Below are 27,889 nucleotides of genomic sequence, written 5' to 3'. Positions count from 1 at the left end.
CGTCTCCTGCTGCCTTATTGTTTTTCAGCCGGATTATTGCTACGTAGATCTCGATTTGACTAGGTGGTACACATTCTATACCATCATCAGAGATTTGTTCTGTTGTATACTCATGGCAACCATCATCGGATACCAGCGACTGGAAAAAGTGTTCTTTCCTTTCTCTTTCTTTGTCTCCGCCGGAGGATGTGCCTGTACCAAAGCCATCTGTTTGATGGTGGAATTTTCGGACTTCATTCTGGCTCTTGAACATCTCGATTTGCTCGCACTCTTATCTCTCCATTTCTCTCATATTCTTGCTGAAGAGACGTTCCTCCACTCTCCTTTTCTCCCGATACGTCTCCTTTGCGTGGCGCGTTACTACTGACTGTAGTGTTGCCCTGTATGCCGTATTCTTGGATTCAGTAGCTCTTTGTCACTCCTGGTTGTATCATGGGTTTCTTGGGGGAGGCTGCTGGTACCCAAGTACGAATATTGCTGCTCTTTTCATGGAGTGGGTAATGGTTTGCCATTGCGCTGCTATACTGTCGGGACAAGGAGTGCCTTCTTCAAACAATTGGGTCAGCTGAGTGGAGTATTCCATTGACATCTGTTATGTTTGCAGGTTTCCCATGTCCAGTTCGGTGCAGCATAAGATCGTACGTTACTCGCCACACAAAGAAGAGTGCGATATAATATCCCTACGGGAAATGGGACAGGTCCCAAGCCTGTCACGGAATAGGTTTTCTGGTGATAGGCACCCGTCCTCATTTCTCGTCCCCTTACATGGAAAAAACCTATCATTTTTATAAGGGTTAGTCGCTTGAGGTGACGAATTGCCACTATTCCAACGTCGTAGGATAGGTCCTGGGACAGTTCGAAAAGCATACTTTGCAAGTATTTTTAAGGGAGATAACATAAGTAAGCAAATATTTTAAACGGATAAGCAATTTTTATCAATAGTTAAGCGACTTTTGATAAAATAATTAAGAATCTTAAGTTAATTCCCTGTAGAATATGCTCTGTGACAGGTAACTAATTCTCCAGTTTAGGGCCGGTATATTTGGGGCAATTGACTACACATTTCCCGTAGGAATATAACTAGGAACCTATGATGCCCTAAAAACACAAATCCAATGAACTTGAGGTCAATTTATTGGGGGAACGCCCCACCCCAAAAGCCCCCGAGCGGACATGTAGATCGATCGGACCAATATGGGATTCAAGTGAAGGTTATTTGGGAGTAGAGTATGAGAGTGACCTAAAAAGTTAGGGATTGTTTTTATCTCGGATGCCATCTCATCCCCAAAAATCTTACCCGAGAGACATACAGAATGTTGAGGTAATTACTCAAATGAAACATTTTTGGGAAAGGAATACGAATCTGATAGCAAGGAATATTACAATACAGTATAGGCTAAAGGAACTTTATTTTTAGTATAGTAACCTTAAAGCACAAATCCATTGAATTTGAGATAAATTTTCCAGGGGGAACGCCCCACCACAAAAGCCCGCGAGCGGACATGTTATTGGATCACGACAATATGGGAGTCGAATGAAAGATATTTGTGAGTAGAGCATGAGTTTGGCTCAAAAATATCGGGGTCGATTATCAGAGATGCCATTTCACCTCAAAAAAAAAAAAAAAAAAAAATACGGGAGAGGCATACAGAATGAGCTGACAATAGTAATCTTAACAATATTAGGCAACATTTCTATAAACTAGACTAGCACGAAATGTTGTTCTTACTGGATTTATACCGTGGGACATTGCTAGGCACACTTAGAATGTCATGGCCATCATGTCATGTAGCCTTAGGTCAGTAAATCGAGGCGTTATAAACTGAATGACGAAGAATTATTTATTGCTTGTTCACTAGGGTGGGTCAATTCGTAAATGCCAAAAAAAAAAAAATGATAATGAGTGGTTATCAGAACTGTAATGTACGATAAAGTTTTCCACAAGAAACCACGGGTCTAAAATCAAGATCCAAAAAATAGCTGACTTCGGAGTTTGGTTTCTTGAGCATAACTTTTTAGAATTTGTCGTAGACAACGATTATGAGAACCATCAAAAATGACCCAACCTAATGTACACAGCTATCATAAGAGCAATACTGACATAAAGGAAAGAGGTATGGTGGGGAATTGCAGTTAGAAAGTCTTGTCTCCGGAAATTTGAGACCATCCCCAGACTAGACTGCATCGGAATCTGAGATTTCTGATCTGACAGACTAGATTGAGATTGAGGCCTATATTCGGAATTGTATCAGCAAGGTTAGGCTAAACGAGTTCTACTGATGGAGAAAAGACACAGTCATAGAACTTCTTTTAATACCGCACATGATCAGGGAAAGTTGGAGCAGAGATCGGTCAACCTGGCACCGAGCTTCTCGTGATGACGATGTACACCACACAAATCGGCGTTCAAAGTTTCAGCCTGTATGGTGCTCATAATCGATTAACTACTGACTAACCTATACCTTCACTTATGCTAGAAATGATATAAGATGTCAAAGAAGGATATCCTCATCCTTTTCAAAGTAAATTAATTTTTTCCACCCTCTTTTAGAAGCACCCCACTGTGCATTGTTTATCCGTTCAAATGCATAGTTGAATGATACCTTGCATATGGCATGCTTTCGATGGCTCTCATCGTCGTTCTTTCAATTACCATAACCAAAAGGCAATCAATTAATTATTTAACAAATAGCAAAATAAAAGCAAAAAAGAAATGAACACAAAAACCAAAGGCCTAAAAACAAAAACAAAAAAAAAAAAAAATAATATCGACAAAATGTTATGATTGATGTTTTTTACATCGACTCCTGTTGGAGGCTATTGGAAAAATATTTTTCAAAATATACTTTTGGCATGGTGGCAATGTTGCCTTCCACACTTGAACAAGTGAAGCCTGAGTAATGGCTCTTGGACCATCATATACGTGCATGAGGACGGACAAGTGTACTTGATAAGTCTGAACAGTGTGTCCATCTGTCTGTATGTCCGTCCCTACTACGGTTTGTTTGTTTGTATGGTTTGGGCTTGTCGAAATGCGTAACTATCTGTACACCATGCTGCCACAAATTATCCAACATTCGGTCCATATTTTTTTTTCAAGAGTTTCGCTGCAACATCGTCTATAAAAAAAATCCAATCTGTTATGTTGCGGTCATTGATTGTTACATAGCCTATACAAAAGCTATAAAAAAAGGTAAAACAAAATAAAAATTGTATCGAAAAATTTTTCAGACCAGGAGCAAAAAAATTATTATTATTTTTAAACAAGAAAAATAGTGCAGCTTTTTACTGAAATTAATGATATTTTTGTCCTCGTTTTGCTCCTGGTCCATGGCGTTTTTGAAGTTTCTTTGAATTTTGCATACAAAACCAACTGATCAACTTTGTATGAGGCACAGTGGTCAATGCGGTGGAAAAAACAGGAAAGACATTTTTAAATTATTTCCAAGATTTTACATGCAATGTCTGTTCGGCCAATAAAGGAGAAAAATTTGAGTTTTTGGACATTATAAAGAGTGATATTTTAAGAGCTAGAAATTAAGAAAAATGGATGAAATCTTTATTTGAAACGGTAGTACGGTCCGTATAATTTAACGCTTGAAGATTATTCCATGCAAATGTGGGCCGTGACTGAGCCTCAAATGGTCACCCCGCTTAGCCCAATTTTGGCATACTCTTGCCAACATTTCGGATGTTATCTGAATACTTCAATGTTGTCTTACAATGCGTCAACCGAAGTGGGCTTGTCTGTATAGACATGAGCTTTAACATACACATTTTGCCCATGAACATTCCACTAAGGAACTGAGGCTAACTTCTCACATATCAATGAGTGCAGTCCGATTCAAGTTTAAGCCCAATGAAAAGGGGCCTTCCTTTTATAGCCGAGTCCGAACGGTGTGCCGCAGTGCGACACCTCTTTGGAGAGAAGTTTTTATATGGCATAGTACTTCACAAATGTTGCCAGCATTAGGAGGCGAAAACCACCGCTGAAAACTTTTTCTGATGGCCTCGTCAGGATTCGAACCCAGGCGTTCAGCGTCATAGGCGGACATGCTAACCTCTGCGCTACGGTGGCTTCCAATATGGCTTCAACATAGCCTATCAAAAAAAATAGTGTAAAGCCGATCTAGGCGGCCAATTGACCAGTTCCTAATGTAAAACAAAATGTTCCCCCAACTCGCCTCTCAATAAGTCCATTGTTAAGCGTGTTGTGTGGCATGTGACACCGTCTTGTTGAAATTACATGTCATGCAAGTCAAGCTCTTGCATTTTGAGCAAAAAAAAAAAAGTTGGATATCATCTCACAATAATGCTCACCATTCACAGCTACGTTACAATTCACATCTTCTTTGAAGAAGTACGGTCCAATGATGGCACCAGCCCATAAACCGCACCAAACTGACTTTTTCTGGATACATTGGTAACTCTTGCAATGCTTCTGGCTGATCTTCACTCCAAAATCGAGAATTCTGCTTATAAACGTACCCATTGAGCCAAAAATTAGCTTCGTCGCTGAACACAATGAAGTGAGCGATGAAATTTCCTAACAGAGCACGCATTTTGTAGAAAATATTCTTATTTCGCCCGAACCGTTGATATGTTGAATCGATTTCAGGCCATGACAATTTCGGTCCATATCGGTCAATAACTTGAATGTTGGTTGTTGTTGTACCAGTTTATTGTGTTCTATCTTCCGTCTGCTTGATTCTGTTGAGTGTCAAGATCCAGGAACTCTGCGACTAAGATGGGGTGCGTCCACAGGGATCTGGGTCTGAGTCGAGTGGGTCTGGCCGGGCAGTTAAACAGGTGACGTGTATCGTGCGGTCCCTGGTTACTGTCGGGACATACATCTTGCACGTCGGCATCTATCCTAGCTCTGTGGGAATTGAGGCGGCTGCAACTGCCGGAACGGAATTGCCGGGGGAGGTCGATTTCTCTGGGTCTATGTTGGTCATAAATATATTGGAAAAGTCATTCGAAGAACTTGACAAATGCAATCCATGGTGGAGGGTGATTCGGTCCGGCCGAATTTAGTACGCTTAAACTTGTTATCCTTCTCTAATGAATCTCCTCTAAATTATTCTTAACAAGCTTTTTCTCCATTTTGTGTATCAAACTGTTCACTGTTCCTTGCTGCCACCATCAGTACGCCTGTGCGCGTTGTTCTTTTTGTGATTGTGGTCATTTGCTGCGATATCGTAGAGTATTAATGATACATAATGACATTTTGATAGCAAAGTTTTCCGCGGCAATCAGCATATTTTGAATTTTTCTGTTTCGTTTTTTCCGTCTCTAATTGAATGCATGGAGTTTTTATGATTTTTTTTTTTCGATCAAAATGGTAGCGAATTAATTTCGTCTATGAAAAAAAAGTTAGATAAGCATTGGAATTTCTTGTTCAATCCTAACAAAAGGATTAATGAATTCCACCGGTTTTATATGGACTATACGATTTTGGATGAAATTTTGGAAATTGGTCTTTCTTGGTTTTACTTGCCACCATCTGTTGGCAAACGTGTGCCAGTGTCTTCCAACTAAGTGTGATGGGGGTCAAACGTGATTGAGTTAAAATGTCCAAAATGTGAAAAAGTCAAACTCCACCATATGTAGGCCAATATTGACATTTATTTACGTGATTCTTGACATGCCACCAAAATTGGATGGGGATTTTGGCTATGACTTCTTATTCTTGTTGTGGCAACAAAATTGGTACTTTTGAGAACATGCATTGTAGTTGGGAGATGCTGTTGTTCTGGTACACTGAAAAAAAAAATATATTAAATGAATGGATGATAATGGGGATTATCTTTTTTTTGCCCTTAACCTTGGAGGCCAACTTAGTGCATAAGTTAGCATGTCCGCCAAACGCATGGGTTTGAATCCCAACGGGAACATTTGAAAAAAATGTTCAGCGGTGATTATCCCATGCTGGCGACATTTGTGAGGTACTATGCCACATAAAAACTTTTCCCCTATGAGGTATCACACATTGTTCTAACTCCGTTAGTAAAAAGAAGACCCTTAACATTGAATTGGACATCACTTATTGACATGTGGCAGGGTTGTCCCTGTTGCTTAATGGAATGTTCATGGGCAAATTTTTTACCATTCACCATAGCATAAGGGTATACTGACTTCGTCTTTCCGTTTGTAGCACCATGAAATATTGGTCTAATATCCTATATATTGTTGGTCATCATCACAGTCCGTCAGTCTGTGTGTGGAGGGCATGCCAATTTTTGAATGAGTGAATATAGCCACACGAAATTTTGCACAAGTTCTTCTTCTTGGGATAATAAATGTGCCGAATCGGTCTATGTTTAATAATAGCTCCCACATAAACTGATCTTGTGACTTGTCTTATCGACCCCCTGAAAGTCGCAATTATTATCCATTTTAGCTAATCCATTTGATATCCCTCTTCAGTTTGATAAGCTACCGTATATCTCGATTTAACGTCTATAAGGTTATGACTGAAATTCTTCACATAATGCTCTGCTATGGCTTCCAATGCCTACAACAAGTATGGCGGGAATCGGTTTAAAATCAAATATAGATCCCATTGAAACTAATCTTTCGATGTGACTTTTTGTGCCTGTAGAGGTCCCAATTATTTTCTAATTTTGCTAAACTTTTGCATGATGGCTCCTAATATGCATGCCAATTATGATCTAAATCGATCTGTAAACTAATATAGTTGAACATTCAGGTTAAAATTCAGAGCTCTACTACAATCCGTAAAGAAAGTACGAAAAGGTACCAAATAAGGTACTAAACGTACGTTCCTCCCGTTTCCGGTACTATTTTTCATATTTTTATACCCTCCACTATAGGATGGTGGTATACTAATTTCGTCATTCTGTTTGTAACACCGCGAAATAAGCGTCTGAGACCATATAATGTATATATATTCTTGATCGTCATGTCATTTTAAGTCGATCTAGTCCTGTCCGTCCGTCTGTCTGTCGAAAGCACGCTAACTTTCGAAGGAGTAAAGCTAGCCGCTTGAAATTTTGCACAAATACTTCTTATTAGTGTAGGTCTTTTTTTACTTTTTTTTAATTAGTGTAGGTTGGTTGGGATTGTACATGGGCCAAATCGGTCCATGTTTCGATATGCCTGCCCTATAAACCAATCTTGGGTCTTGACTTTTTGAGTCTCTAGAGGGCGCAATTCTCATCCGATTTGATTGAAATTTTGCACGTAGTGCTTTGGTATCACTTCCAACAACTGTGTTAAGTATGATTAAATCGATTCATAATCTGGTATAGCTGCCATATAAACCGATCTGGGATCTTGATTTCTGGAGCCAGTAGAGCGCGTAATTCTCATCCGATTTGGCTGAAATTTCGCAGGAGGTGTTTTATTGTGACTTCCAATAACTGTGCTTAGTATGGCGCAAATCGGTCTATAACCTGATATAGCTGCCATATAAGCCGATCTGGGATCTTGAATTCTTGAGCCTCTAGAGGGTGCAATTCTCATCCGATTTGGCAGAAATTTTGTACAACGGCTTCTCTCATGACTTTCAACATACGTGTCTCAAATGTTCTGAATCAATCAATAGCTTGATACAGCTCCCATATAAACCTATCTCCCGATTTTGTTTCTTGAGCCCTTACAAGGCCGAATTCTTATTCGAATGTACTGAAATATTACACAATGACTTTTCAGCATTCATTTATGGTCGGAATCGGACTATAACTTGATATAGCTCCAATAGCATAACAGTTCTTATTCAATATTCTTTGTTTGCCTAAAAAGAGATACCTCGCATAGAACTCGACAAACGCTATCAATGGTGGAGGGTATATAAGATTCGGCCCGGCTGAAATTAGCACGCTCTTACTTGTTTCTGTCTACGCCCTTTATTTCGCAACAACAATCATTTTAGCCAAATTTCAAAGTTCTAGCTCTACCTGTTCGCCATATGCAAAGTTCATCTATTTCGTACCTTTTTTGGTACTTTTGAGTTCAAAAGTCCAAAAATTCTTTTGGCCTCCCGATTTAGGTTGCCATAGTGTAACTAGGTACCAAAATTCAAAGCTCTAACTCAACTAACCAAAAAAGGTACCAAAAAAGTACCAATTGCAGTACTAAATGTGCTATTTCTCTCACTTCAGGTACGATTTTTAGAAATTTGTGTCACCAAATATTATTTTTTCGAGACGCTCTTTCATTTGAGCCCAAAATCATAATCTGTAGCCCTATTCAAATTTCAGCGAAATCGTTCGCAACCATTGCCATTTCGTACTTTTTTGATACTTTTGAGTACCTAATTGTTCCAAAGTCAAAAAACTCATTTGGTCGCCCAATTTAGGTTGCCATACTGTAACTAGGTACCAAAATTCAAAGCTCTAACTCAACTAACCAAAAAAGGTACCAAAAAAGTACCAATTGCGGTACTAAATGTACTATTTCTCTCACTTCAGGTACTTTTTTTTTAGAAATTTGTGTCACCAAGTTTTATTTTTTCGAGGCCCTCTTTAATTTGAGCCCAAAATCATAATCTGTAGCCCTAACCGTTCGCACTGAGCAACCATTTGCCATTTCGTACTTTTTTGGTACTTTTTAGTACCTAAACGTACGAATATCACAAAATCTTATCTTATCACACGCCTACGACACATTCGTGCCAAGTTTCTAGCTTTAGCCGTTTAGACTGGGCGTCCAATCAGTCTGTCAATCCGCCAATCAATCAACCAATCAGTCAGTCACGGAGCTCTTTTATTCAGGTCGCATTTTGGGACCCCTAGTACAATTCACTGTTTGAAATTTCAGCGAAATCGTTCGGAGTACCTTATTGTTCCAAAGTCCAAAAACTCATTTGGTCGCCCAATTTAGGTTGCCATATTGTAACTAAGTACCAAAATTCAAAGCTCTAACTCAACTAACCAAAAAAGGTACCAAAAAAGTACCAATTGCGGTACTAAATGTACTATTTCTCTCACTTCAGGTACGATTTTGTGAAATTTGTCTCACCAAATCATATTTTTTCGAGACGCTCTTTGAGTCCAAAATCATAATCTGTAGCCCTAACCGTTCGCGCTGAGCAACCATTTGCCTTTCGTAGTTTTTTGGTACTTTTTAGCACCTAAACGTACTAATATCACAAAATCTTATCTTATCACGCGCCTAAGACTCATTCGTGCCAAGTTTCTAGCTTTAGCCGTTTGGACTGGGCGTTCAATCAGTCAGTCAATCCGCCAATCAATCAACGAATCAGTCAGTCACAGAGCTCTTTTATTCAAGTCGCATGTCGGGGCCCTTGTACAATTCACTGTTTCAAATTTCAGCGAAATCGTTCGCAACCATTGGCATTTCGTACTTTTTTGGTACTTTTTAGTACCTAAACGTACTAATGTTACAAAATCTCATTTAATCACACAACACATTCGTGTCAAGTTTCATCATTCTAGCTTTAGCCGTTTGCCCTGGGCGTTGATCAGTCAGTCAATCAGCCAATCAATCAGTCAGTCACGGAGCACTTTTATTCAGGTCGCATATCGGGGCCCCTAGTAAAATTCACTGTTTCAAATTTCAGCGAAATCGGACAACAATGCTGCTTTTATGAGCATAGGACCCTAAATCTGCAGATAGGGCTATATGGCAGCTATATTCGAATATGGTCTGATACGACCCATTCAAAAACTTAACCTGCGTATAGAAAAAATGTTTGTCTGCGCCAAATTTCATCTAAATATCTCAATTTTTGAACTCTGTAACGTGTATCGTTTTACAATTTTACAAAGATCAAGAATATATGTGACGAATCGGAATGACTAAATAGATGTACCTCCTATCCTATGGCAGTGGATATAAAAAATTTCGGATTTAAAGCTTCTTTACTATTAGGTAGCATCCCGTTGAAACTTAGCATTAATAAAAAGAGGTTCCTTTATGAGCTCAAATCGAAATACTTCTCCCCTAGAGGCTTCAACTTTATTTCTCAGGAGCCTGCCAGTAACCAAATTCTTATCATTTGCTGAGCGGCTTTCATTTTTTGTTCTCTTTAAGCCATTGACTTTTTTTCTCAGTGTACTACTCTCCATACTATACCGCAAACCTTAGTTGGTGTTTAAAATTCCATGAAAACATCACAAAATTTCATTATAATTTGCATAAATATTACAATGTTCCGCAAATTACCTGACACACAGCAGCAAACCAAGAGTATTGCCAGCAAAGTCATCATCAGCATCGACAACCACAACTTTGACAACAAACGAGTAACAGCAACAGCAAAAAAATGTCAATCACAATTAATGTTCACCAGAGTTGAGAGCAACCGAAAAACCTTTTACCACCATATTTTATCGACCAATATTCATTTTTGGGAAGTAGGATGGAGGGGAGGGGGGAAACAAATCCATACCAACATGCAACATTATGTTGAACGCTTTCGTTTGCTCCATTGTTGTTGTTGCTGCTTGTGATCTTAGCAACACGAACAGGGCAAAACAGACTTTTAAACTAAATTTGCATACACTCTTTTTTTTTCGTGTTCATCTTAAATAATCATTATTTTTGTCTTGTTTTTCATGGCATCGTCATCGTCATCGTTTCTACATTTATCGTGTGTGTATTTGTGTGTTGGCTTGGTTCCATCACGCCAGGTGGAAAAGAGCAGTTCATCAATATTGCATCGTTCGGCAGATCCCAGCACCTATCCAGCACCTCCTGGCACCCCTAGAGCGGTGAATGTTACACAGAATTCCATATCATTAAAATGGTCCAAAAGTCAAGAGAAGCCACAGGCAACCAGTCAAATTATTGGGTAAGTTAAAAAGTTTTATGGTTATCTAAAGTTTTTTTCAGAGCTTTTTTAATATAAATTTGATTTTTTTTTGGTAAGGGAAGATACGAGTTGAAGTAAGTTGTTTTCACGGGAAAGTTTTCTCTATTTGGCTGCAAGAAGAAAATTAAAAAATATTTGTAGAAAAATGGAAAAAACTCATACTTCAATCAATGGCGTTAGAACTTAAATTATGGGTCTAACCGTAAATTTCCCAAATTAAGGCTCAAGTCAATTTACTGTCTTTTAATACATAGTCTTGGTTTAAATTCCATCGTTTTAAATCCAATCCATTCCGTTTGTAACACTTCGAAATATCGTCTCGTCGTTGAACTACCCATGTCCGTCCCTCCGTCCGTCCCTCCGTCCGTCCCTCCGTCCGTCCCTCCGTCCGTCCCTCCGTCCGTCCCTCCGTCCGTCCCTCCGTCCGTCCCTCCGTCCGTCCCTCCGTCCGTCCCTCCGTCCGTCCCTCCGTCCGTCCCTCCGTCCGTCCCTCCGTCCGTCCCTCCGTCCGTCCCTCCGTCCGTCCCTCCGTCCGTCCCTCCGTCCGTCCCTCCGTCCGTCCCTCCGTCCTCCCTCCGTCCGTCCCTCCGTCCGTCTGTCGAAATCACGCTAGCTGTCGAACGCGTAAAGCTAGCCGCTTGAAATTTTGCACAAACACTTAGTATTGATGTAGGTCGCTGGGAATAAAAAAATGGGCCATATCGGTTCAGATTTGGATATAGCTCCCATATCAACCGATCTCCCGATTTGACTTCTTGAACCCCTGGAAGCCACAATTTTCATCCGATTTCGCTGAAATTGTGCATGCGGTGTTTTTTTATGACTTCCAACAACTGTGCCGAGTACCGTCCAAATCGGTCAAGAAATTGATATAGCTCCCATATAAACCGATCGCCCGATTTGACTTCTTGAGCCCTTGGAAGCCGCAATTTTTGTTCGATTTGGCTGAAATTTTGCACATAGTATTCTGTTATGACTTCCAATAACTGTGACAAATACGGTCGAAATCGGTCAGGAACATGATATAGCTCCCATATAAACCGATCTCCCGATTTGACTTCATGAGCCCCTGGAAGCCCCAGTTTTTATCCGATTTGGCCGAAATTTTGCACATAGTGTTCTGTTATGACTTCCAACAACTGTACCGAGTACCGTCCAAATCGGTAAAAAACCTGATATAGCTCCCATATAAACCGATCTCCCGATTTGACTTCTTGAACCCCTGGAAGCCTCAATTTTCATCCGATTTCGCTGAAATTGTGCATGCGGTGTTCTTTTATGACGTCCAACAAGTTTGTCAAGCATGGTACAAATCGGTCTATAACCAGATATAGCTTCTATATAAACCGATCTCCCGATTGGACTCCTTTTGCCCCTAGAAGCCGCAATTTTTGTCCGATTTGGCTGAAATTTTGCACATAGTGCTCTGTTATGACTTCAAACAACTGTACCAAGTACGGTCCAAATCGGTAAAAAAATTGATATAGCTCTTATATAAACCGATTTCCCGATTTGACATCTTGAGCCCTTGGAAGCCACAATTTTCATCCGATTTGGCTGAATTTTTGCACATAGTGTCCTGTTATGACTTCCAACAACTGTACCGAGTATGGTCCAAATCGGCCAAGAAATCGATGTAGCTCCCATATAAACCGATCTCCCGATTTGACTTCTTGAGCTCCTGGAAGCCACAATTTTCATCCGATTTGACTGAAATTTTGCACATTGTGTTCTGTTATGACTTCCAACAACTGTGACAAATACGGTCCAAATCAGTCAAGAACCTGATATAGCTCCCATATAAACCGATCTCCCGGTTTGACTTCTTGGGCACTTACAAGCCGCGATTTTTTTACGATTTGGCCGAAATTTTGCACTTTATTGTTTATTGCCCATATTGTAGATACCCCCATTTTAAGAACTCAAATTTCTCTAACCTTCACTCACTTTTTGCTACCAAAATGTACCTTTAGCCAAATTCTTTTGCCGGCAATAAACACTCAATTGTTCTTTCCCATTGCATTTCCAATACCACATTCTTGGTCATTTGCTTATTGTTGATGCTCTGAGTCTCTCCACTTCAGCACAAGATACAAGATTATGCTACGTTTTTCTTTCATTATGCTAATTTGGCCGGTAATCTTTTGTAAGGCATCTCTAAAGAGCCATAGCATTGCTAAGAAGCGAAGAAAAGGAATAGCCACAGAAAAAGGTGCCACTGGCCCATAGCGTTCTGCCAAACAAAAGCTAAGCGGAATTGCAGTTTTGATAACACAAAAGAATGCAAAACACCATTTTTGAGAAAAAAAAAACCGAAATAAAATCCAACAATAGATAGAAATAACGGTTTGGGGGACTTATAACAACAAAAAAGTGAAATATATTGATACCATCATTTAATTTTTAAAGAACAAACTAGTAAAAAGGCATTAAGTTCGACCGGGCCAAACTTTGGATACCCACCATCTCGGGTATATATGTAAATCCCCTTTCGTCACAATCTGGTGAACATTGGATAACTTATGCATTCAAATTCCGCATGGACATTGAGTGGTCTAAGTCTCTGTTCCATTTTGTAGAACAAAAAATTTATCTTTTTGGCAGCTATATCCAAATATAAATCGATCTAATTATATAGGACACGAAGGGCGAAAAGCCTAGCATAAGTCACTGCGTCAAGTTTCAAGGAAATCGGATAAAAATTCGATTTTTATAGAGTTGAAGGGGAGTTTACACGATGAGGCGTCCCTCAAACACATGGCCCCAGAATTGGTTATCAAATTCGTTTTCTAATCTAATGGCATGGTCGAACAATTTTTACCCTTTGGGTGGTGATTAGGAGAAGAGGTGATGCCCTAAATACATGGTCCTACATTTGGATATCAAATTCGTATTCTACTCCCAAATACCTTTATTTGATCCCCATATTGCGATGGTCAGTAAAAAATTGCTGTTTGTGGGGTATTTTGGGAAAAGGAAGACCCCTAGAAAATTGATCCCGAAAGTGGGTATTAATTCTTGCTCTACCCCCCTAATACCTTTCATTTAAGGTCCACATCGACATGGTCGGTAAATATGCCCGATTTAGGGGTATTTTGGAGATTGGGGTGGTCTCCCAAACACTAAGCCCGGAAAATATATCAGCAACGTACTCTATTCTCATATATCAATATATCATTCATTTGAACCCCATATTGCCATTGGCCTTAAAATTGGATATCAAGTTCTTTTTCTAATCTCATTAAAACTCCTTATTGCAAAAGTCAGCAAATATGCCCAGTTTAGGGTATTGGCCCTAAAAACTTTAAATATTTAGTTCCACTCTCTTTAAGAGCCAAATTGTCTTGGTAAGCAAATACGTCCTATTTGGGGGTTGTTATAGTGGTGGGACGTCCGCTAGACAGTTGGGCCCTAATGTTGATATCAGATACGTGGTCTACTCCCAAATACCTTTAATTTGAGCCCCATATTTCCATAGTCGGGGTTGTTTGAGGGATGGGCGTCCACTCTATGAGTTGGCCTTGAAAATATACATCGGATTCGTGTTCCACTCTAAAAACCCTCTTATTTGAGCCTCATATTACAATAGTCAGCAAATACTTCCTATTTGGGTGGTGTTGTGGGGGTGGGGCACTTTTCCCAAATACTGATATCAGATTCGTCCTTTACTACCAAATACCTTTCATTTGAGCCCCATATGGATATGGTCGTAAATTTGTCCCCTTTAGGGGATGGAGTCCCCCCAAACATTTGGTCCTATATTTGGATATCAGATTCGTATTCTACACTCAAATACCGTTCATTTAAGCCCCATATTCCCATAGTCAGTAAATAAGTCCTGTTTGGGGTGTGTTTTGGGCAAGGGGTGGACCCCCAGAATCGTGGTCCCACCTTTGGATATCAGATTCATATTCTACTCACAAATATCTTTTATTTAAGCCCCATATTGGCATGGTCAGTAAATAAGTCCTGTTTAGGTGGTGTTTTGGGGAAGGGGTGGACCCCCAGAAACGTGGTCCCACCTTTGGATATCAGATTCGTATTCTACTCGCCAATTCCTTTCATTTGAATCCCATATTGCCGTGGTCGGTAAACAAGTCCTGTTTGGGGGGACCCCCAGAAACTTGGTCCCATATTTGGATGTCAGATTCCTATTCTACACTCAAATACCTTTTATTTAAGCCCCATATTCCCATAGTCAGTAAATAAGTCCTCTTTGGGGTGTGTTTTGGGAAAGGGGTGGACCCCCCGAATCGTGGTCCCACCTTTGGATATCAGATTCATATTCTACTCACAAATACCTTTTATTTAAGCCCCATATTGCCATGGTCAGTAAATAAGTCCTGTTTGGGGGGTGTTTTTGGGGAAGGGTCGGACCCCCAGAAACTTGGTCCCATATTTGGATTCTGATTCTATACTCAAATACCTTTTATTTAAGCCCCATATTCCCATAGTCAGTAAATAAGTCCTGTTTGGGGTGTGTTTTGGGCAAGGGGTGGACCCCCAGAATCGTGGTCCCACCTTTGGATATCAGATTCGTATTCTACTCCCAAATACCTTTCATTTGAGCCCCATATTGGTCGGTAAATATGCCCGATTTAGGGGCGTTTTGGGGCGGTCCCCCTAGCACTTAGTCCGACAATTGGATATTAGATACGTTTTCTTATCTTAAATACCTTTCATTTGAGTCCCATATTGTCGATATTGGTCTAAATATGTGTTTGGTAGGTTTTAGGGTGGGGCCGCCCCTCTAGGTACCCGATCCGAAATTTGGATACCAATTTTTTTATTTTTAGGGTACTATATGAGAGCATACAACATTTGGCTTAAATCGCACCACCCATTTCCGAGATCTGGCGTTTCTGAATTTTATGGTAAGGGGGAGGGTCTGCCCCCTCTTCAAATATGAAAAAAATTTAGTACCCTATTTTCACCACTGGATCATTATGCACCATCTGTGAAAATTTCAAGAAAATCGGATCAGCCGTTTCTGAGTCTATAAGGAACACACAGACAAATCTACAAACAAACACAAATTGATTTTTATATATAACAACATAGGGGTTGATCTCGATCGTATTTTATTCAGGTCCCGAGAACTTACATACAAGTAACATTTTCAGCCAATATATCAGCTTTTTATGGGACTTAGACATTAATTGAAGGATTGGTCTATTACAAATATAGTCAGATCTGACACATATTGGCGTGGGATGTCTGGAGGCTTAAAACAACTCACTGCTTCAAATTTCAGCAAAATCGGGTAATAAATAAAGTTTTTATGGGCTCAGACCCCTTATCAGCGAATCGGTCTATATGGCAGCTTTACCTAAATATAGTTCGATCTGAACCATATTTAGGTCGGAAAACGGAAGGCTTAAAAAACTTCACTGTTTAAAATTTCAACGAAATCGGGTAATAAATAAAGCTTTTATGAGCTTCGGCATATCGGCTATATCTGAATATCATATTTAGGTCAGAGGCGGGTGGGTTAAACTACTCACTGATTCAAATTTCAGCGTAATTGGGTAATAAATGTAGCTTTTATGGGTTCCAAACCTTTAAACGGCAGATCGGTCTATATGGTAGCTATATCTAAATATAGTTCGATCTGAACCATACTTAGGTCGGATGTCGGAAGGCTTAAAACTACGCGCTGTTTAAAATTTGTGCGAAATCGAGTAATAAATAAAGCTTTAATGGGCTTCAGACCCCTTATCGGCAGATCGGCCTATATGACAGCTATATCTAAATATAGTCCGATCTGAACCATACTTAGGTCGGATGTCAGAAGGCTTAAAACTACGCACTATTTCAAATTTGTGCGAAATCGGGTAATAAATAAAGCTTTTATGGGCTTCAGACCCTTCATCGGCAAATCGGTCTATATGACAGCTATATCTAAATATAGTCCGATCTAAACTATATTTGGGTCCGATGTTGGGAGGCCTAAAACTACTCAGTTCCAAATTTCCGCGAAATCGGGTATTAAATAAAGCTTTTATGGGATTCAGACCCTTTATCGCCAGATCGGTCTATATAGCAGCTATATCCAAATATGGTCCGACTTGGCGCGTTCAAGAACTAATCCAGCGTGCATCAAAAAGATGTATCTGTGTCAAATTCCAGCTCAAAATCTCAATTTTTGAAGGCTGTAGAGTGATTGCAAAAGACGGACGGACAGACACACGGACATCGTTAAATCGTCTTAGAGAATTTTACGACGATCCGAAGTATATATACTTTGTAGGGTCTGAAATTTTTTTATAAAAATTTCTGTACCACTAGTCCTAATAGAACCGATTGGAACTGGGATATCCCTGGTATCAGAAGTTATATAGACTTCTATTCGGATGGTTTCAAACAAAACGACCAGTTGGGCTTTGAGGTGTACCACTGCAGTGTGTATCAAGCGGAGATCCTTGCGATTAAGGAAGTGGGGGAATGTGTTTAATATAATGTCATAACAATGATTGGTATCAATATCTTCTTCTAGGAGGCCACCGTAGCGCAGAGGATAGCATGTCCGCACATGACTCTGAACGCCTGGGTTCGAATCCTGGCGAGAACATCAGAAAAAATTTTCAGCAGTGGCTTTCCCCTTCTAATGCTGGCAATATTTGTGAGCTAATATGCTATATAAAACTTCTCTCCAAAGAGGTGTTGCACTGCGGCACGCCGTTCGGACTCGGCTATAAAAAGGGGCCCCTTATCATTGAGCTTAAACTTGATTCGGACTGCACTCATTGATAGGTGAGAATTTTGCCCCTGTTCTTAGTGGAATGTTCATGTGCAAAATTTGCATTTGCATCTTCTCAGACAGCTCGGCTGCCATTAAATCCCTGGAGAACGTATTTCTGAACAAAAAACCGCCTTCAACCATCGCAGATCTCTCAACGGGATTGCTGAACAGTTCAAAATTCACCTGTTCTGGGTGCTGGGCCATAGGGATATCCCAGGGAATTGTAGCGCGGACGAGCTTGTGAGACTAGGAACTACCCTACACATTCCAGGGATGCTGGAATTATCCACAGAATCTGTGGGTATGCATCTAGCGACATGTAAGCTAAGTTTTCAGGACCAGGTCCGAAGTTCAACGAATGATAGATGGTCACAAAGAGGGGCTGTGCGCATCCCCAAACTATGTAGCCTAACGTAGACCTGAAAAGGTCTACCGCTTTGCTGTCACTGGCTAGAACAGACGTTTCAGTCATGGTGTCCGTCACGACAGGTCACTGAAGGTTGCCAGCAAAGACTTTTGCGGAAGCTGTGAGGACCTTGAAGAAGAAGAGACTATAGAACACCTTCTGTGTGTGCGTCCCGCACTAGCAATGAGAAGGAGTTCCACTTAAGGTTGTCATTTCTTTGAGAACCTGTCTGATTTAGCGGATGTGAACATTGCCAAGTTGTTGGACTTTTTAAAGCGATCTGGATGGTTCAACGGTAGGAACTAGAAGGCATCTTCCTTCTTCTGTTCCTGTGGTATCACAATGGACGACAACGTCTAAGTGAGTCTGATGGCAGACTGCCACTTAAACCTAAACTAACCTAGGGTCTGAAATTGATATTTCGATGTGTTGCCCAGGGAATGATTAAATGAATATCCTATGGTGGTGGGTATAAAAAAACGTTTACCGCAAACAAATTATGGTTGATGTTAAGCTATACCGAAACAAAGTGACTTGTGCTATGAGTAATTAACATGAGGGTGTTTTATTATAATAGGAATAGAAAAATGATGAAATAATGGTACAAGTAGATATGACTTTTATCATATTATTTGTAAGTTGTACTATGCAAAGGTTTACGGCAAACGAAACATAGTTGTTTAGTTTATATTTTTCGTTTGCGGTAAACATTATTCTTAATTTTGCCAAAATTATTGTCATACATGCAAAAATTTTTATAAAAAATCTTTTTTATCTAAGATTTTTATTTTGTATAACATTTTCTAACATAATTTCGGTGGCTGAGAGAATTTTTTTTACAATCATAATTCGTTTGCCGTAACAACATTTCTTTTGTATACTCTCCATTATAGGATAGGGGCATAATTATAATCATACGGTTTTTATCATTTTGAAATTTAAATCTGCCAGTATTCAAAGACTTGCTTTTACAGTCACAGGTGAAAATTCTGGCTTAATTAACTAAGTTATATATTGAAGGTTTTCCCATACTTACTCATTCTTTCTGTTCCCAACTTTAAGCCACTGCGCAAAAAATAACCTGTATAATTAGTTTCAAGTATAGTGGCCTCGTTTAGATAATTAGCTTCCATCTAATTTTCCATATTATCCTCTAATCTTCTTACTACACTCATTTCCCTAAAAACAAAATATCACGAAACTCGCAAATCCCTTTAAATTTCTGACTTGTAGTCAAAAGGGATAAAATTGCAAGCGTTATTATAATCACAAAGCATTGCACTAATGGACAACACTATCATCTATTTCAGGCAAAGCAAAGCAAAAATATTTTGTGAAAGCCACATGCAAGAGAGAACAAAAAACTTCGCTTTTGATGCAATTTTTCTGGCCAAATGTTTTGTTGCAACGCGCCATTTAGGCCGCGAAACTCTTGGACAATGCCATATTGGTGGAGGACATCATGTTGGCATTGTATTTTGTGCACCCTGTCCATTTCAATGCCCACTTAGCTTTAACTTTCAAAGCCTACATAATGCTGGACAATGTGTAGCATCAGTATCAAGTAGAACACTACTCACACAAGTAGAAAATGTTAAAGGCTGCATTCGTTCGCGCTTTTCTAAAAAAGCCTTCAATGTTTATGCTGTTGCATTAAACGGCGAAGAGTGCACCCAACGACCAACAACGGACAACCTAAAAACATAAAATTAAGCCTGCCACGCCAAAAACACCAAATGGAAATATTGCACTGCATGTAGAGTTGCCAACAAAGTTTTCTGAAAAAAGCAAATTTTGGAAAAAAAAAATAATTTTCACAAAATTTCTAATAAAAAGCATATTTTGCAAAATTTTTTTAAAATTGCAAATTTTGGCCAAATTTCCTATATATAGAAAATTTTGGCAACATTTTGCTTTTTATGGGAAATTTTTTCAAAATTTTGCTTTTTATAGAATATTTGGTCAAAATTTTATAGCAAGTTTTATAAAAATTTGATTTTTGAAAGTTGAAATAAAAAAAAAGAACTAGGTCGTCGTCACAGATATTGGCTGTCAGGTTAGGTCCCATATTTCCATGGTTGGTGAATATTTCTTTTTGATATGATCGAAAGGCATATTAGATTCGTTTTTAAGCCCAAATGGCTTTTATTTTAATCCCATATTAACATATATCTTTTTGATATGATCGAAAGGCATATTAGATTCGTTTTTAAGCCCAAATGGCTTTTATTTTAATCCCATATTAACATAGTTGGTAAATAAGTCCTGTTTGGGAATTAATTTTAGGAGAGACGTCCCCTCAGATTACCGTGATCTACTCCCAAATACCTATCCTGTGAGCCTCATATTGCCATGTTCGAAAAATATGCCCGGTTAGGGTGGTGTTTTGGGCGGTGGGCGGCCCTCAAACACTTAACCCTGAATATTGATTGGTACTATACTCTCAAATAACTTTTACTTAAGACCCTTATTGATCGGTCGGTAAAATTTTGTGGGTTGGGCCATACATACTCTAAAATACCTTTTATTTAAACCCCATATTGCTATGGTCCGGAAATACGTCCTGTTGTTGGGGTGCTTCGGGAAAGGGTGGACCCTAGAGACTTGGTCTTGCAAACAATTGTGCTCTACTTTAAAATACTTTTTATTTGAGCCCCATATTGCCATGGTCCGGAAATAGGTCCTGTTGTTGGGGCGGTTTTGGGGTGTGGTGGACTCCAGAGACTTGGTCATGCAAAAAATTTTACATTCGCGCTCTACTCTAAAATACTCTTTATTTGAGCCCCATATTGCCATGGTCAAGAAATATGTCCATTTTGGTGGTGGGGTGGGGTGGACCCCCAGTGACTTGGCCTTGCTAATAGATATAAGATTGTCGGTGTACTCCTAAATACCTTTCATTTGAGCCTCATATTGACATGGTCGGCAAATATGTCTAAATTTGGGGTGTTTTGAGGATAGACCGGCCCCCCAAACACTTGGTCCCACAATTGGATATCAGATTCGTATTCTACTCTCAAGTACCTTTTATTTGACTTCCACATTGTTCTGATTGGTCTCTATAGCTATTTGGCGGATTTTGGGGGTGGAGCGGCACATCTGGCACCGCACCCAAAATTTGGTATTTGCCGCCAAAGGCCTTTTGTCTAGGCCCTGTACGTGGAAATGTGCTCGAGTTGTTGTACTTCTGAAATCGCCCGATTGATTGAGGAGCAATTCAAGATCGTATGAGAGCATCAGTCTCGTCTCCGTGCTTGCAAAAGTTTTGGAGAGAATAATAGCGACAAGATTTAGAGAGAGCTACGAGGAGGGTACTTCTCCGTAACAGATCGGCTTTCGGGAGGAAAACAGCACTATTAATGCCTGGATCCATGTGCAGAACTGTGTGAGAGAGCTGAGCGCCAAATATGCCCTTGGCATATTTGTCGATTTTAAAGACGTGTTTGATTACATTTGTTGGTGTAGTTTACTCACGAGATTAGGCGAAATATCTTGTCGGGAACTTTCTTTCTGGCGTAGTTACTTTTGTGATAGAAGAGCTTAGTGTGGTTGGTGCTAGCGATATGGTTTGGAAGGATATTCAGCGTGCTTTCCCTCAGGGGTTCATCTGTGCTCCATATATATGAATCCCCTGATGGGACGTCTCATTGAGTCCTTCAAAATCTGTGCATATGCGGATGACCTGCTCATTGTGGTTGAAGGAGATTCCAGGCTTGCGCTCGAAACTCGCGGTGAGCTGGCCATGGGCATTGTGGCGATATTCAGCGTGGCTGCCCTCAGGCATTCATCTGTGCTCCATATATATGGAACCTTATGATGGATACCCTTAGGGACGTCTCGCTGAGTCCTTCAAAATCAGTGCATATGCGGATGACCTGCTCATCGTGGTTGAAGGAGATTCCAGGCTTGCGCTGGAAACTCGCATGGGCATTGTGCGCGAATGGAGCGATCTTGTTGGTTTTGACGTCGCGTAGGATAAAACCGTGGCAATGTTGCTCAAAGGCATCTTATCGCGCAATCGTCCAGCCACCATTCAAACTGGCGGAGCTGGCATCAGGAACGTAGCGCTCGTAAAATATCTGGGAGTGACTGTTTAAGAGAGAATGGGCTTACTTCTCTAATGCGATCGGGTAAAGGAGAAGAAGACTGGAATAGCCGGAATAGTTAAGCATGTTCTGAGAAGTGATTGAGGCCTTAGTCATCGTGCTGTTCGGTTCATATATGGTGATCTCTTTGTTCCTTGCGCAACTTATGGAGTACCAGTATGGCACGGAATTGCTGCGACTGTCCTTGGGCGGAAGAAGATCCTCTCATGTCAGAGGGTGGCAATGCTGGCTTGCTTGCCTATGTGTAGGACTGTTTTTTTTACAGATAAAGTAGAGGAATTGGCGCGCCCGGCTTGATTTACTCGTGAGTTGCTTAGCTGTACTGTATAGTTTGAAAAAGGAGATTTCATTAGTGGTTGAGAATTGGCTCAATGATTCTGAGTTGGCAGATGGGGATATTGGGCTGCTCCAAGCACTTATTTTGCTGGCAATGATCGGGTGATTTACGAAGTTATGCATGACGCGACGTTCGTACAAGACCGTCCAGACTTTGGCTTCGCCTTAGCCTGGCCTTCATACTGACGGAACATGGCTCCTTTAATGCATTTTTGCATCAGAGGAACTTGTTCGCGACTATTGGAGATCTGAGGGCTGGAGGCATGTATTGACCGTACTATGCAGACAATCGAGATTTAGGCATGATGGGGATTAGCAAGGCTGAGTGGTATTTCAGTAGGGCCCTTGAAGGCGAGACGACTGTCGCAAGGCTGGCCAGCTTTCCCCGGAATGTATTTATTTGGAGACGAACAAGGTGGGGATTAGCAAGGCTACGTGGGATTTCAGTAGAACCCTTAAGGACGAGGCGACTGTTGCAAGGCTGGCCACGTTTTCCCGGGAAGTATTAATTAGGAGACGGACAAGACTTAGTGGAGGCATGAACACACTCTAGTTATCCATCACGAGGTGTTGCTGTACTGATTTGGTGCTGGGCATGACCTGGCTTGCCCATGTGGATACTGCAGCATTTGCCCATCGTAGTTTCCCGTTGCTTATGTGGTTGTGATCAGTCATCCGTGGGGGTGGCCGCGTTGATTGTTGAGACCCATGTAGGAGTGGTGTGGCCCGTGAAGGCTGCCGTATTCTGTTTGTGTATATCGTTCTGGTGTATGTTGTTTTTGTGCATACCCATGTATGTCGGCTATTAGGTCGACTTAGGGCGACTCCTTTTCCTAGGTGACCCGCCCGGAACTGTTTGGGGTTCAACTGGTAGTAGTCTATTATGGCATACTCATGTATGCCGGCTATTAGGTCGACTTAGGGCGATTCCTTTTCCTAGGTGACCCGCCCGGAACTGTTTGGGGTTCAACTGGTAGTAGTCTTTTTTGTCTACGAAGTCCGACCGGAGATTTTAATCTGGTCCCACTTGTGTCAGAAGCGTCTGGTACTTCGGATCCAGCCTGACAATGATGAGGCCCCAATAAGGAGTAACGTGGAGGCTATGGTTTAGACCCAAATCTCGGGTAGAGAGTAAGCTCGGCGTGGAGTTGCATTTTCTACCGGGTGCCGTGACTCCAGGCACCTAGGGCTAAAATTGTATATCATATTCTTACTGAACGTGTAAGTATCTTTCATTTGATACCCATTTTACCCCAATTGGTAAAAATTTCACATTTGGGAGGTTTTTGGGAATGTGGCGGGCCTCCCGATACTTTGCGCCAAATTTTTATACCAATTTATGGCTCTACTCTCAAATACCATTCACTTGATACCCAAATTATCTTCAACGCTAAACAGGTCTGTTTCGGCGAGATTTAGGGTGGAGCGTCACCCCAGGTTATTTGACCGCAAAATTTTATAATAATTTTGTGTTTTTGGGTTACCAGATCCCGCATCCATATCCGGGATCTGGCGTTTTCGAAAATTGTCGTAAGGTGGAAGGTTGGGGCGACCCGCCTGTGAATAGATAACAAACTTTTCTATACTCTCAAGTATCTTTTGTTTAGATTTCATACTATCCCGATAGGTCCACATGTCGGTTTGGGGGTGATTTTTTGGGATGGGGAGGCCCCCATGGGAAATTTTTACATAGTTTTCGTATGTTATTCTCAAAAACCTTTCGTTTGATTCCCAAATTGTCTCGTTCGGTGTACATGTCTATTTGGTGCATAATTTTGGGCCTGGGAATAGATACCAAACTTTTTTATAAGTTCCGTATTCTACTCTCAAGTATCTTTAGTTTAAATACAGTATTGTCCCAATCGGTCTACATAGCGGTTTGGGGGTGATTTTTTCGGTGGGGCGGCCCACATGGGTATTGACCCAAAGGTTTACATAGTTTTCGTATGTTATTCTCAAATACCTTTCTTTTGAGTCCCAAATTGTCCCGATAGCTGTACATATCCATTTGGTGCATAATTGGTGTGACCCGCCTGGGAATAGGTACCAAACTTTTTTATAGGTTCCGTATTCTACTCTCAAGTATCTCTCGTTTGAATTCCATATTTTTGAGATCGGTCTACATGTCGATTTGGCGGTGATTTTTGGGATGAGAGGCCCCCATGGTACTTGACCCCAAATTTTTATATAAGTTCCGTATTCTACGTCCAATTGCCTTTGATTTGTTACCCATTTGTCTCTATCGGTAAACATGTCATTTGTAAGTGTTTTTTTCGGTGTGGCGGGCCCCCGACACGTGAGTTCGTATTGTTATATAAAGTTCGTACTCTACTCTAAAATACCTATCATTTGATACCCATATTGTGTCAATCGGTAAACATTTCCGTTTAGGTGGGTTTTAGGGTAGGGCGTCCCCCCCGGTTATTCGACCCCAAAGTTTTATACCACTTTTGAGTTTTTGGATAACCATAAGGTGGCATACCAAATTTCACTTAAATCGATGCATTTATATCCAAGATCTGACGTTTTTGAAAATTGTGGTTAGGGGGAGGGTCCGCTCCCTTTTGGATATCCAAAAATGCAACATTTTGTAAAAATTAGCTTATACAAAATGTTGTCATAATTTGTTTCTGGATTTAAATTAAATTTTGGTTTTTAATTTTCTATAAGCATTTTCATAAGAAATAATTTGGCAAAATTTCCCATAAATAGGGAATTTTTACAAAATTTTCTACAAATAGTAAATTTTGCAAAAATTTCCTATAAAAAGTCAGGAAAAAATTTTGTCATAATTTGTTTCTGGATTTAAATTAAAATTTGGTTTTTAATTTTCTTTAAGCATTTTCATAAGAAATAATTTGGCAAAATTTACCATAAATAGCGAATTTTTGCAAAATTTTCTACAAATAGTAAATTTTGCAAAAATTTCCTATAAAAAGTCAATCTTGATAAAATTTCCTATACTCGTAAAATTCAAATTTTGATAAATTTCCTATATTTTGCAAATTTAGACGATTTCTGCCATCGTACTATATTTTATCTATGACAACACTTTATCACTCGTCCAATGCAGTTGTGTTGTGTTGCATACACATATCTGCCGGCTTTAGCAACACGAAATGAGATGAAAGTGCAACAAGGCAAAACCAACCATTTGGATAACCAACAGCAATGAGGCCTATGTTCATGTTTTGTTTAAAGTCCAAGTCCACATTATTGAGGATACATGAGACTAAATGGTCAGTCAGTCTGTCAGCCTTAGTCCAAAGGCAAAACAAAAAAGAAAACATTCATTGGAAAAATCTATGCAAACACCAACCAATGGACTATCGAGAAAAAAAAAAAGACAATGGACCTTAAGCCAAATGCAAAGGCCATTCAGGCTTTTGTTGATAATATTGGTGCATGCAGCCAGCAAGTCAGCCAGTTAGGCATTGTTGTCGATATTGGCCTTATTGTTGGAAATATTTTGGCGGTTTTAAAGTTTTTTTTTTCTTTCTTCCAACTGTTTGCTTTGCAATCTCTCTAAAATCCCAAATATTACAGTACTGTTTGCCATTTCCAGTTAATATTGTTTGGTTTCGTTTTTTCTGCCGCTTGTATTAGAAAAAAATCCCCACTTTTCTGATCACTGCCCATGCTTTTATATATTTGTTGGTGTTTTTGAGGGTATAGCCATCTGTATTCGTTTCAAATCACTTGTATATAAGATTTTGTAGGTCCTTATGTGAAATGAAAGCCTTTTGCCAACAGCTGTTGCTGCTTACATTCCCAAGAAATGAAGGCTGACTTTACATAGTCATTGTCTGGTTAGCTAGCAAGGAAACCCCAAAAAAGTGATAAACATAAATTATGGCAAGACAATGGCCGAGAGGTTTGATTCAGCTGAGAGGAAAATACAAAAGAAAAAATAATATGAAATCAATAAAAAAATGGGAAAAGAAAATGTTAGTGATGGACAGAAGGAGGACGTGGGGAAATTTTCAGTTTAAAAGATATAAAAATGAAATCGTTTATATACAATTTTTTTGGAGTAAGATGGATTTTTTTTTAAGGAAATTTATAGTAAAAAAATTATGTAATGTACCAGTGGCGTAGCGAGATTTTTTTTTGGGGGGGCGGGGGCATTTTTGAATTATAAAGCAATAAGTACTTATAAGCGCTTGTGGGAGGGGGCTCTGGTCCGATAGTCACCCCCTGGCTACGTCTCTGCCATGTACTATAGTAGTATATTGGGTTGCCCAAAAAGTAATTGCGGATTTTTTAAAAGAAAGTAAATGCATTTTTAATAAAACTTAGAATGAACTTTAATCAAATATACTTTTTTTTACACTTTTTTTCTAAAGCAAACTTAAAGTAACAGCTGATAACTGACGGAAGAAAGAATGCAATTACAGAGTCACAAGCTGTGAAAAAATTTGTCAACGCCGACTATATGAAAAATCCGCAATTACTTTTTGGGCAACACAATATATTAACTAGGGACTACAAAATAAATGTAGTTAAACTTTGTTTAAAGACTGCCTTTATTAAAATGTTGTGGTTTTCTTTTTTCTGAGTCCAATTTCCAAAAACATCTGCAAACTTATGTACTGAATATTTTACACTTTGGAAATGGCTTAAAATGGCTTAAAAATTTATTATCTTACTCTTATTCCGGTTTTAAAAATTTCTCTTTCCCTAATTACGTATTAAAAACTACGTTTATTGTTTTATTATCACTCTAAAATTATTTCAACTTTTGTCTTCTTTCCAGCTACACTGTGGAGTATTTTAGCTCGGATTTACAAACAGGTTGGGTTGTAGCAGCCCATCGAGTTCCCGATCAACAAATAACGGTGAGTATGATAAGCAAAAACGCAACTAAAGTTGGGTGAAAAAAAGTGCTAAAAAGGTTTTTCAATTCTTAGGTTAGGTTAGGTTGGGTCGAAAAAAGGGTACGGATGTTAATCCGCCCCAAGTCACTATGGACATGCACCTAAGCCAGTAATCGGCCTAATGTGAGCTCTAAATACAAATAAAAGTAAACTCGAAAAAGAAAATCCATGTTAGAAATTCCGTGCTACTTAGAAAATCCTTGTTTTCCATGCCACGCCTCTAAGTTGGTTCATGTCTGGCATGTGTCTCCACCTAAACGCCGGACAAAGGAGATGCTCCAACGTCTCATCATCTTCCCCACATACCCCACACATGCTATCACTTGCCGCACCGATTATACATAAGTGAGCCCGTAGTCCTATGTGTTCCGTGATAACACCCAAAGCTATAATAACTCCTTCTTACTTCCTTTCCGTAATAGTCGATACTGAGTATCGTGATCGGATTGTTCTTACCGCATTTTTGGCATAGGTAGGAGTGTCCTGAAATAATGTAGTGCTTGGAACCTAAGCAAGCGCTATGTTCGAACCTAGAATTTGTTCAGGGATTCTAAACGTCACGAACTTGGAACTCACCGCCCTCAATTTCGAAGCCTTTCCACATCCTAGCGAGAATATCAG

The 27,889-nt window shown here is 39.8% G+C and overlaps 1 protein-coding gene across 1 annotated transcript in view; it reads left to right on the top strand.

The window, feature by feature from the left end:
* LOC106082778 (roundabout homolog 2) overlaps positions 1-27,889 on the top strand; it is a 200,444-nt gene that overhangs the window by 76,699 nt on the left and 95,856 nt on the right. Inside the window, exons 10-11 of the mRNA XM_059369918.1 lie at positions 10,620-10,780; positions 27,148-27,229. Of these exons, the coding sequence (XP_059225901.1) occupies positions 10,620-10,780; positions 27,148-27,229 (243 nt within the window). The remainder of the gene's footprint in view (positions 1-10,619; positions 10,781-27,147; positions 27,230-27,889) is intronic.

Source organism: Stomoxys calcitrans, chromosome 5, assembly GCF_963082655.1.
Source record: "Stomoxys calcitrans chromosome 5, idStoCalc2.1, whole genome shotgun sequence".
Classification (NCBI taxonomy): domain Eukaryota; kingdom Metazoa; phylum Arthropoda; class Insecta; order Diptera; family Muscidae; genus Stomoxys; species Stomoxys calcitrans.
This window is presented reverse-complemented; position numbering and strand designations above follow the sequence as displayed.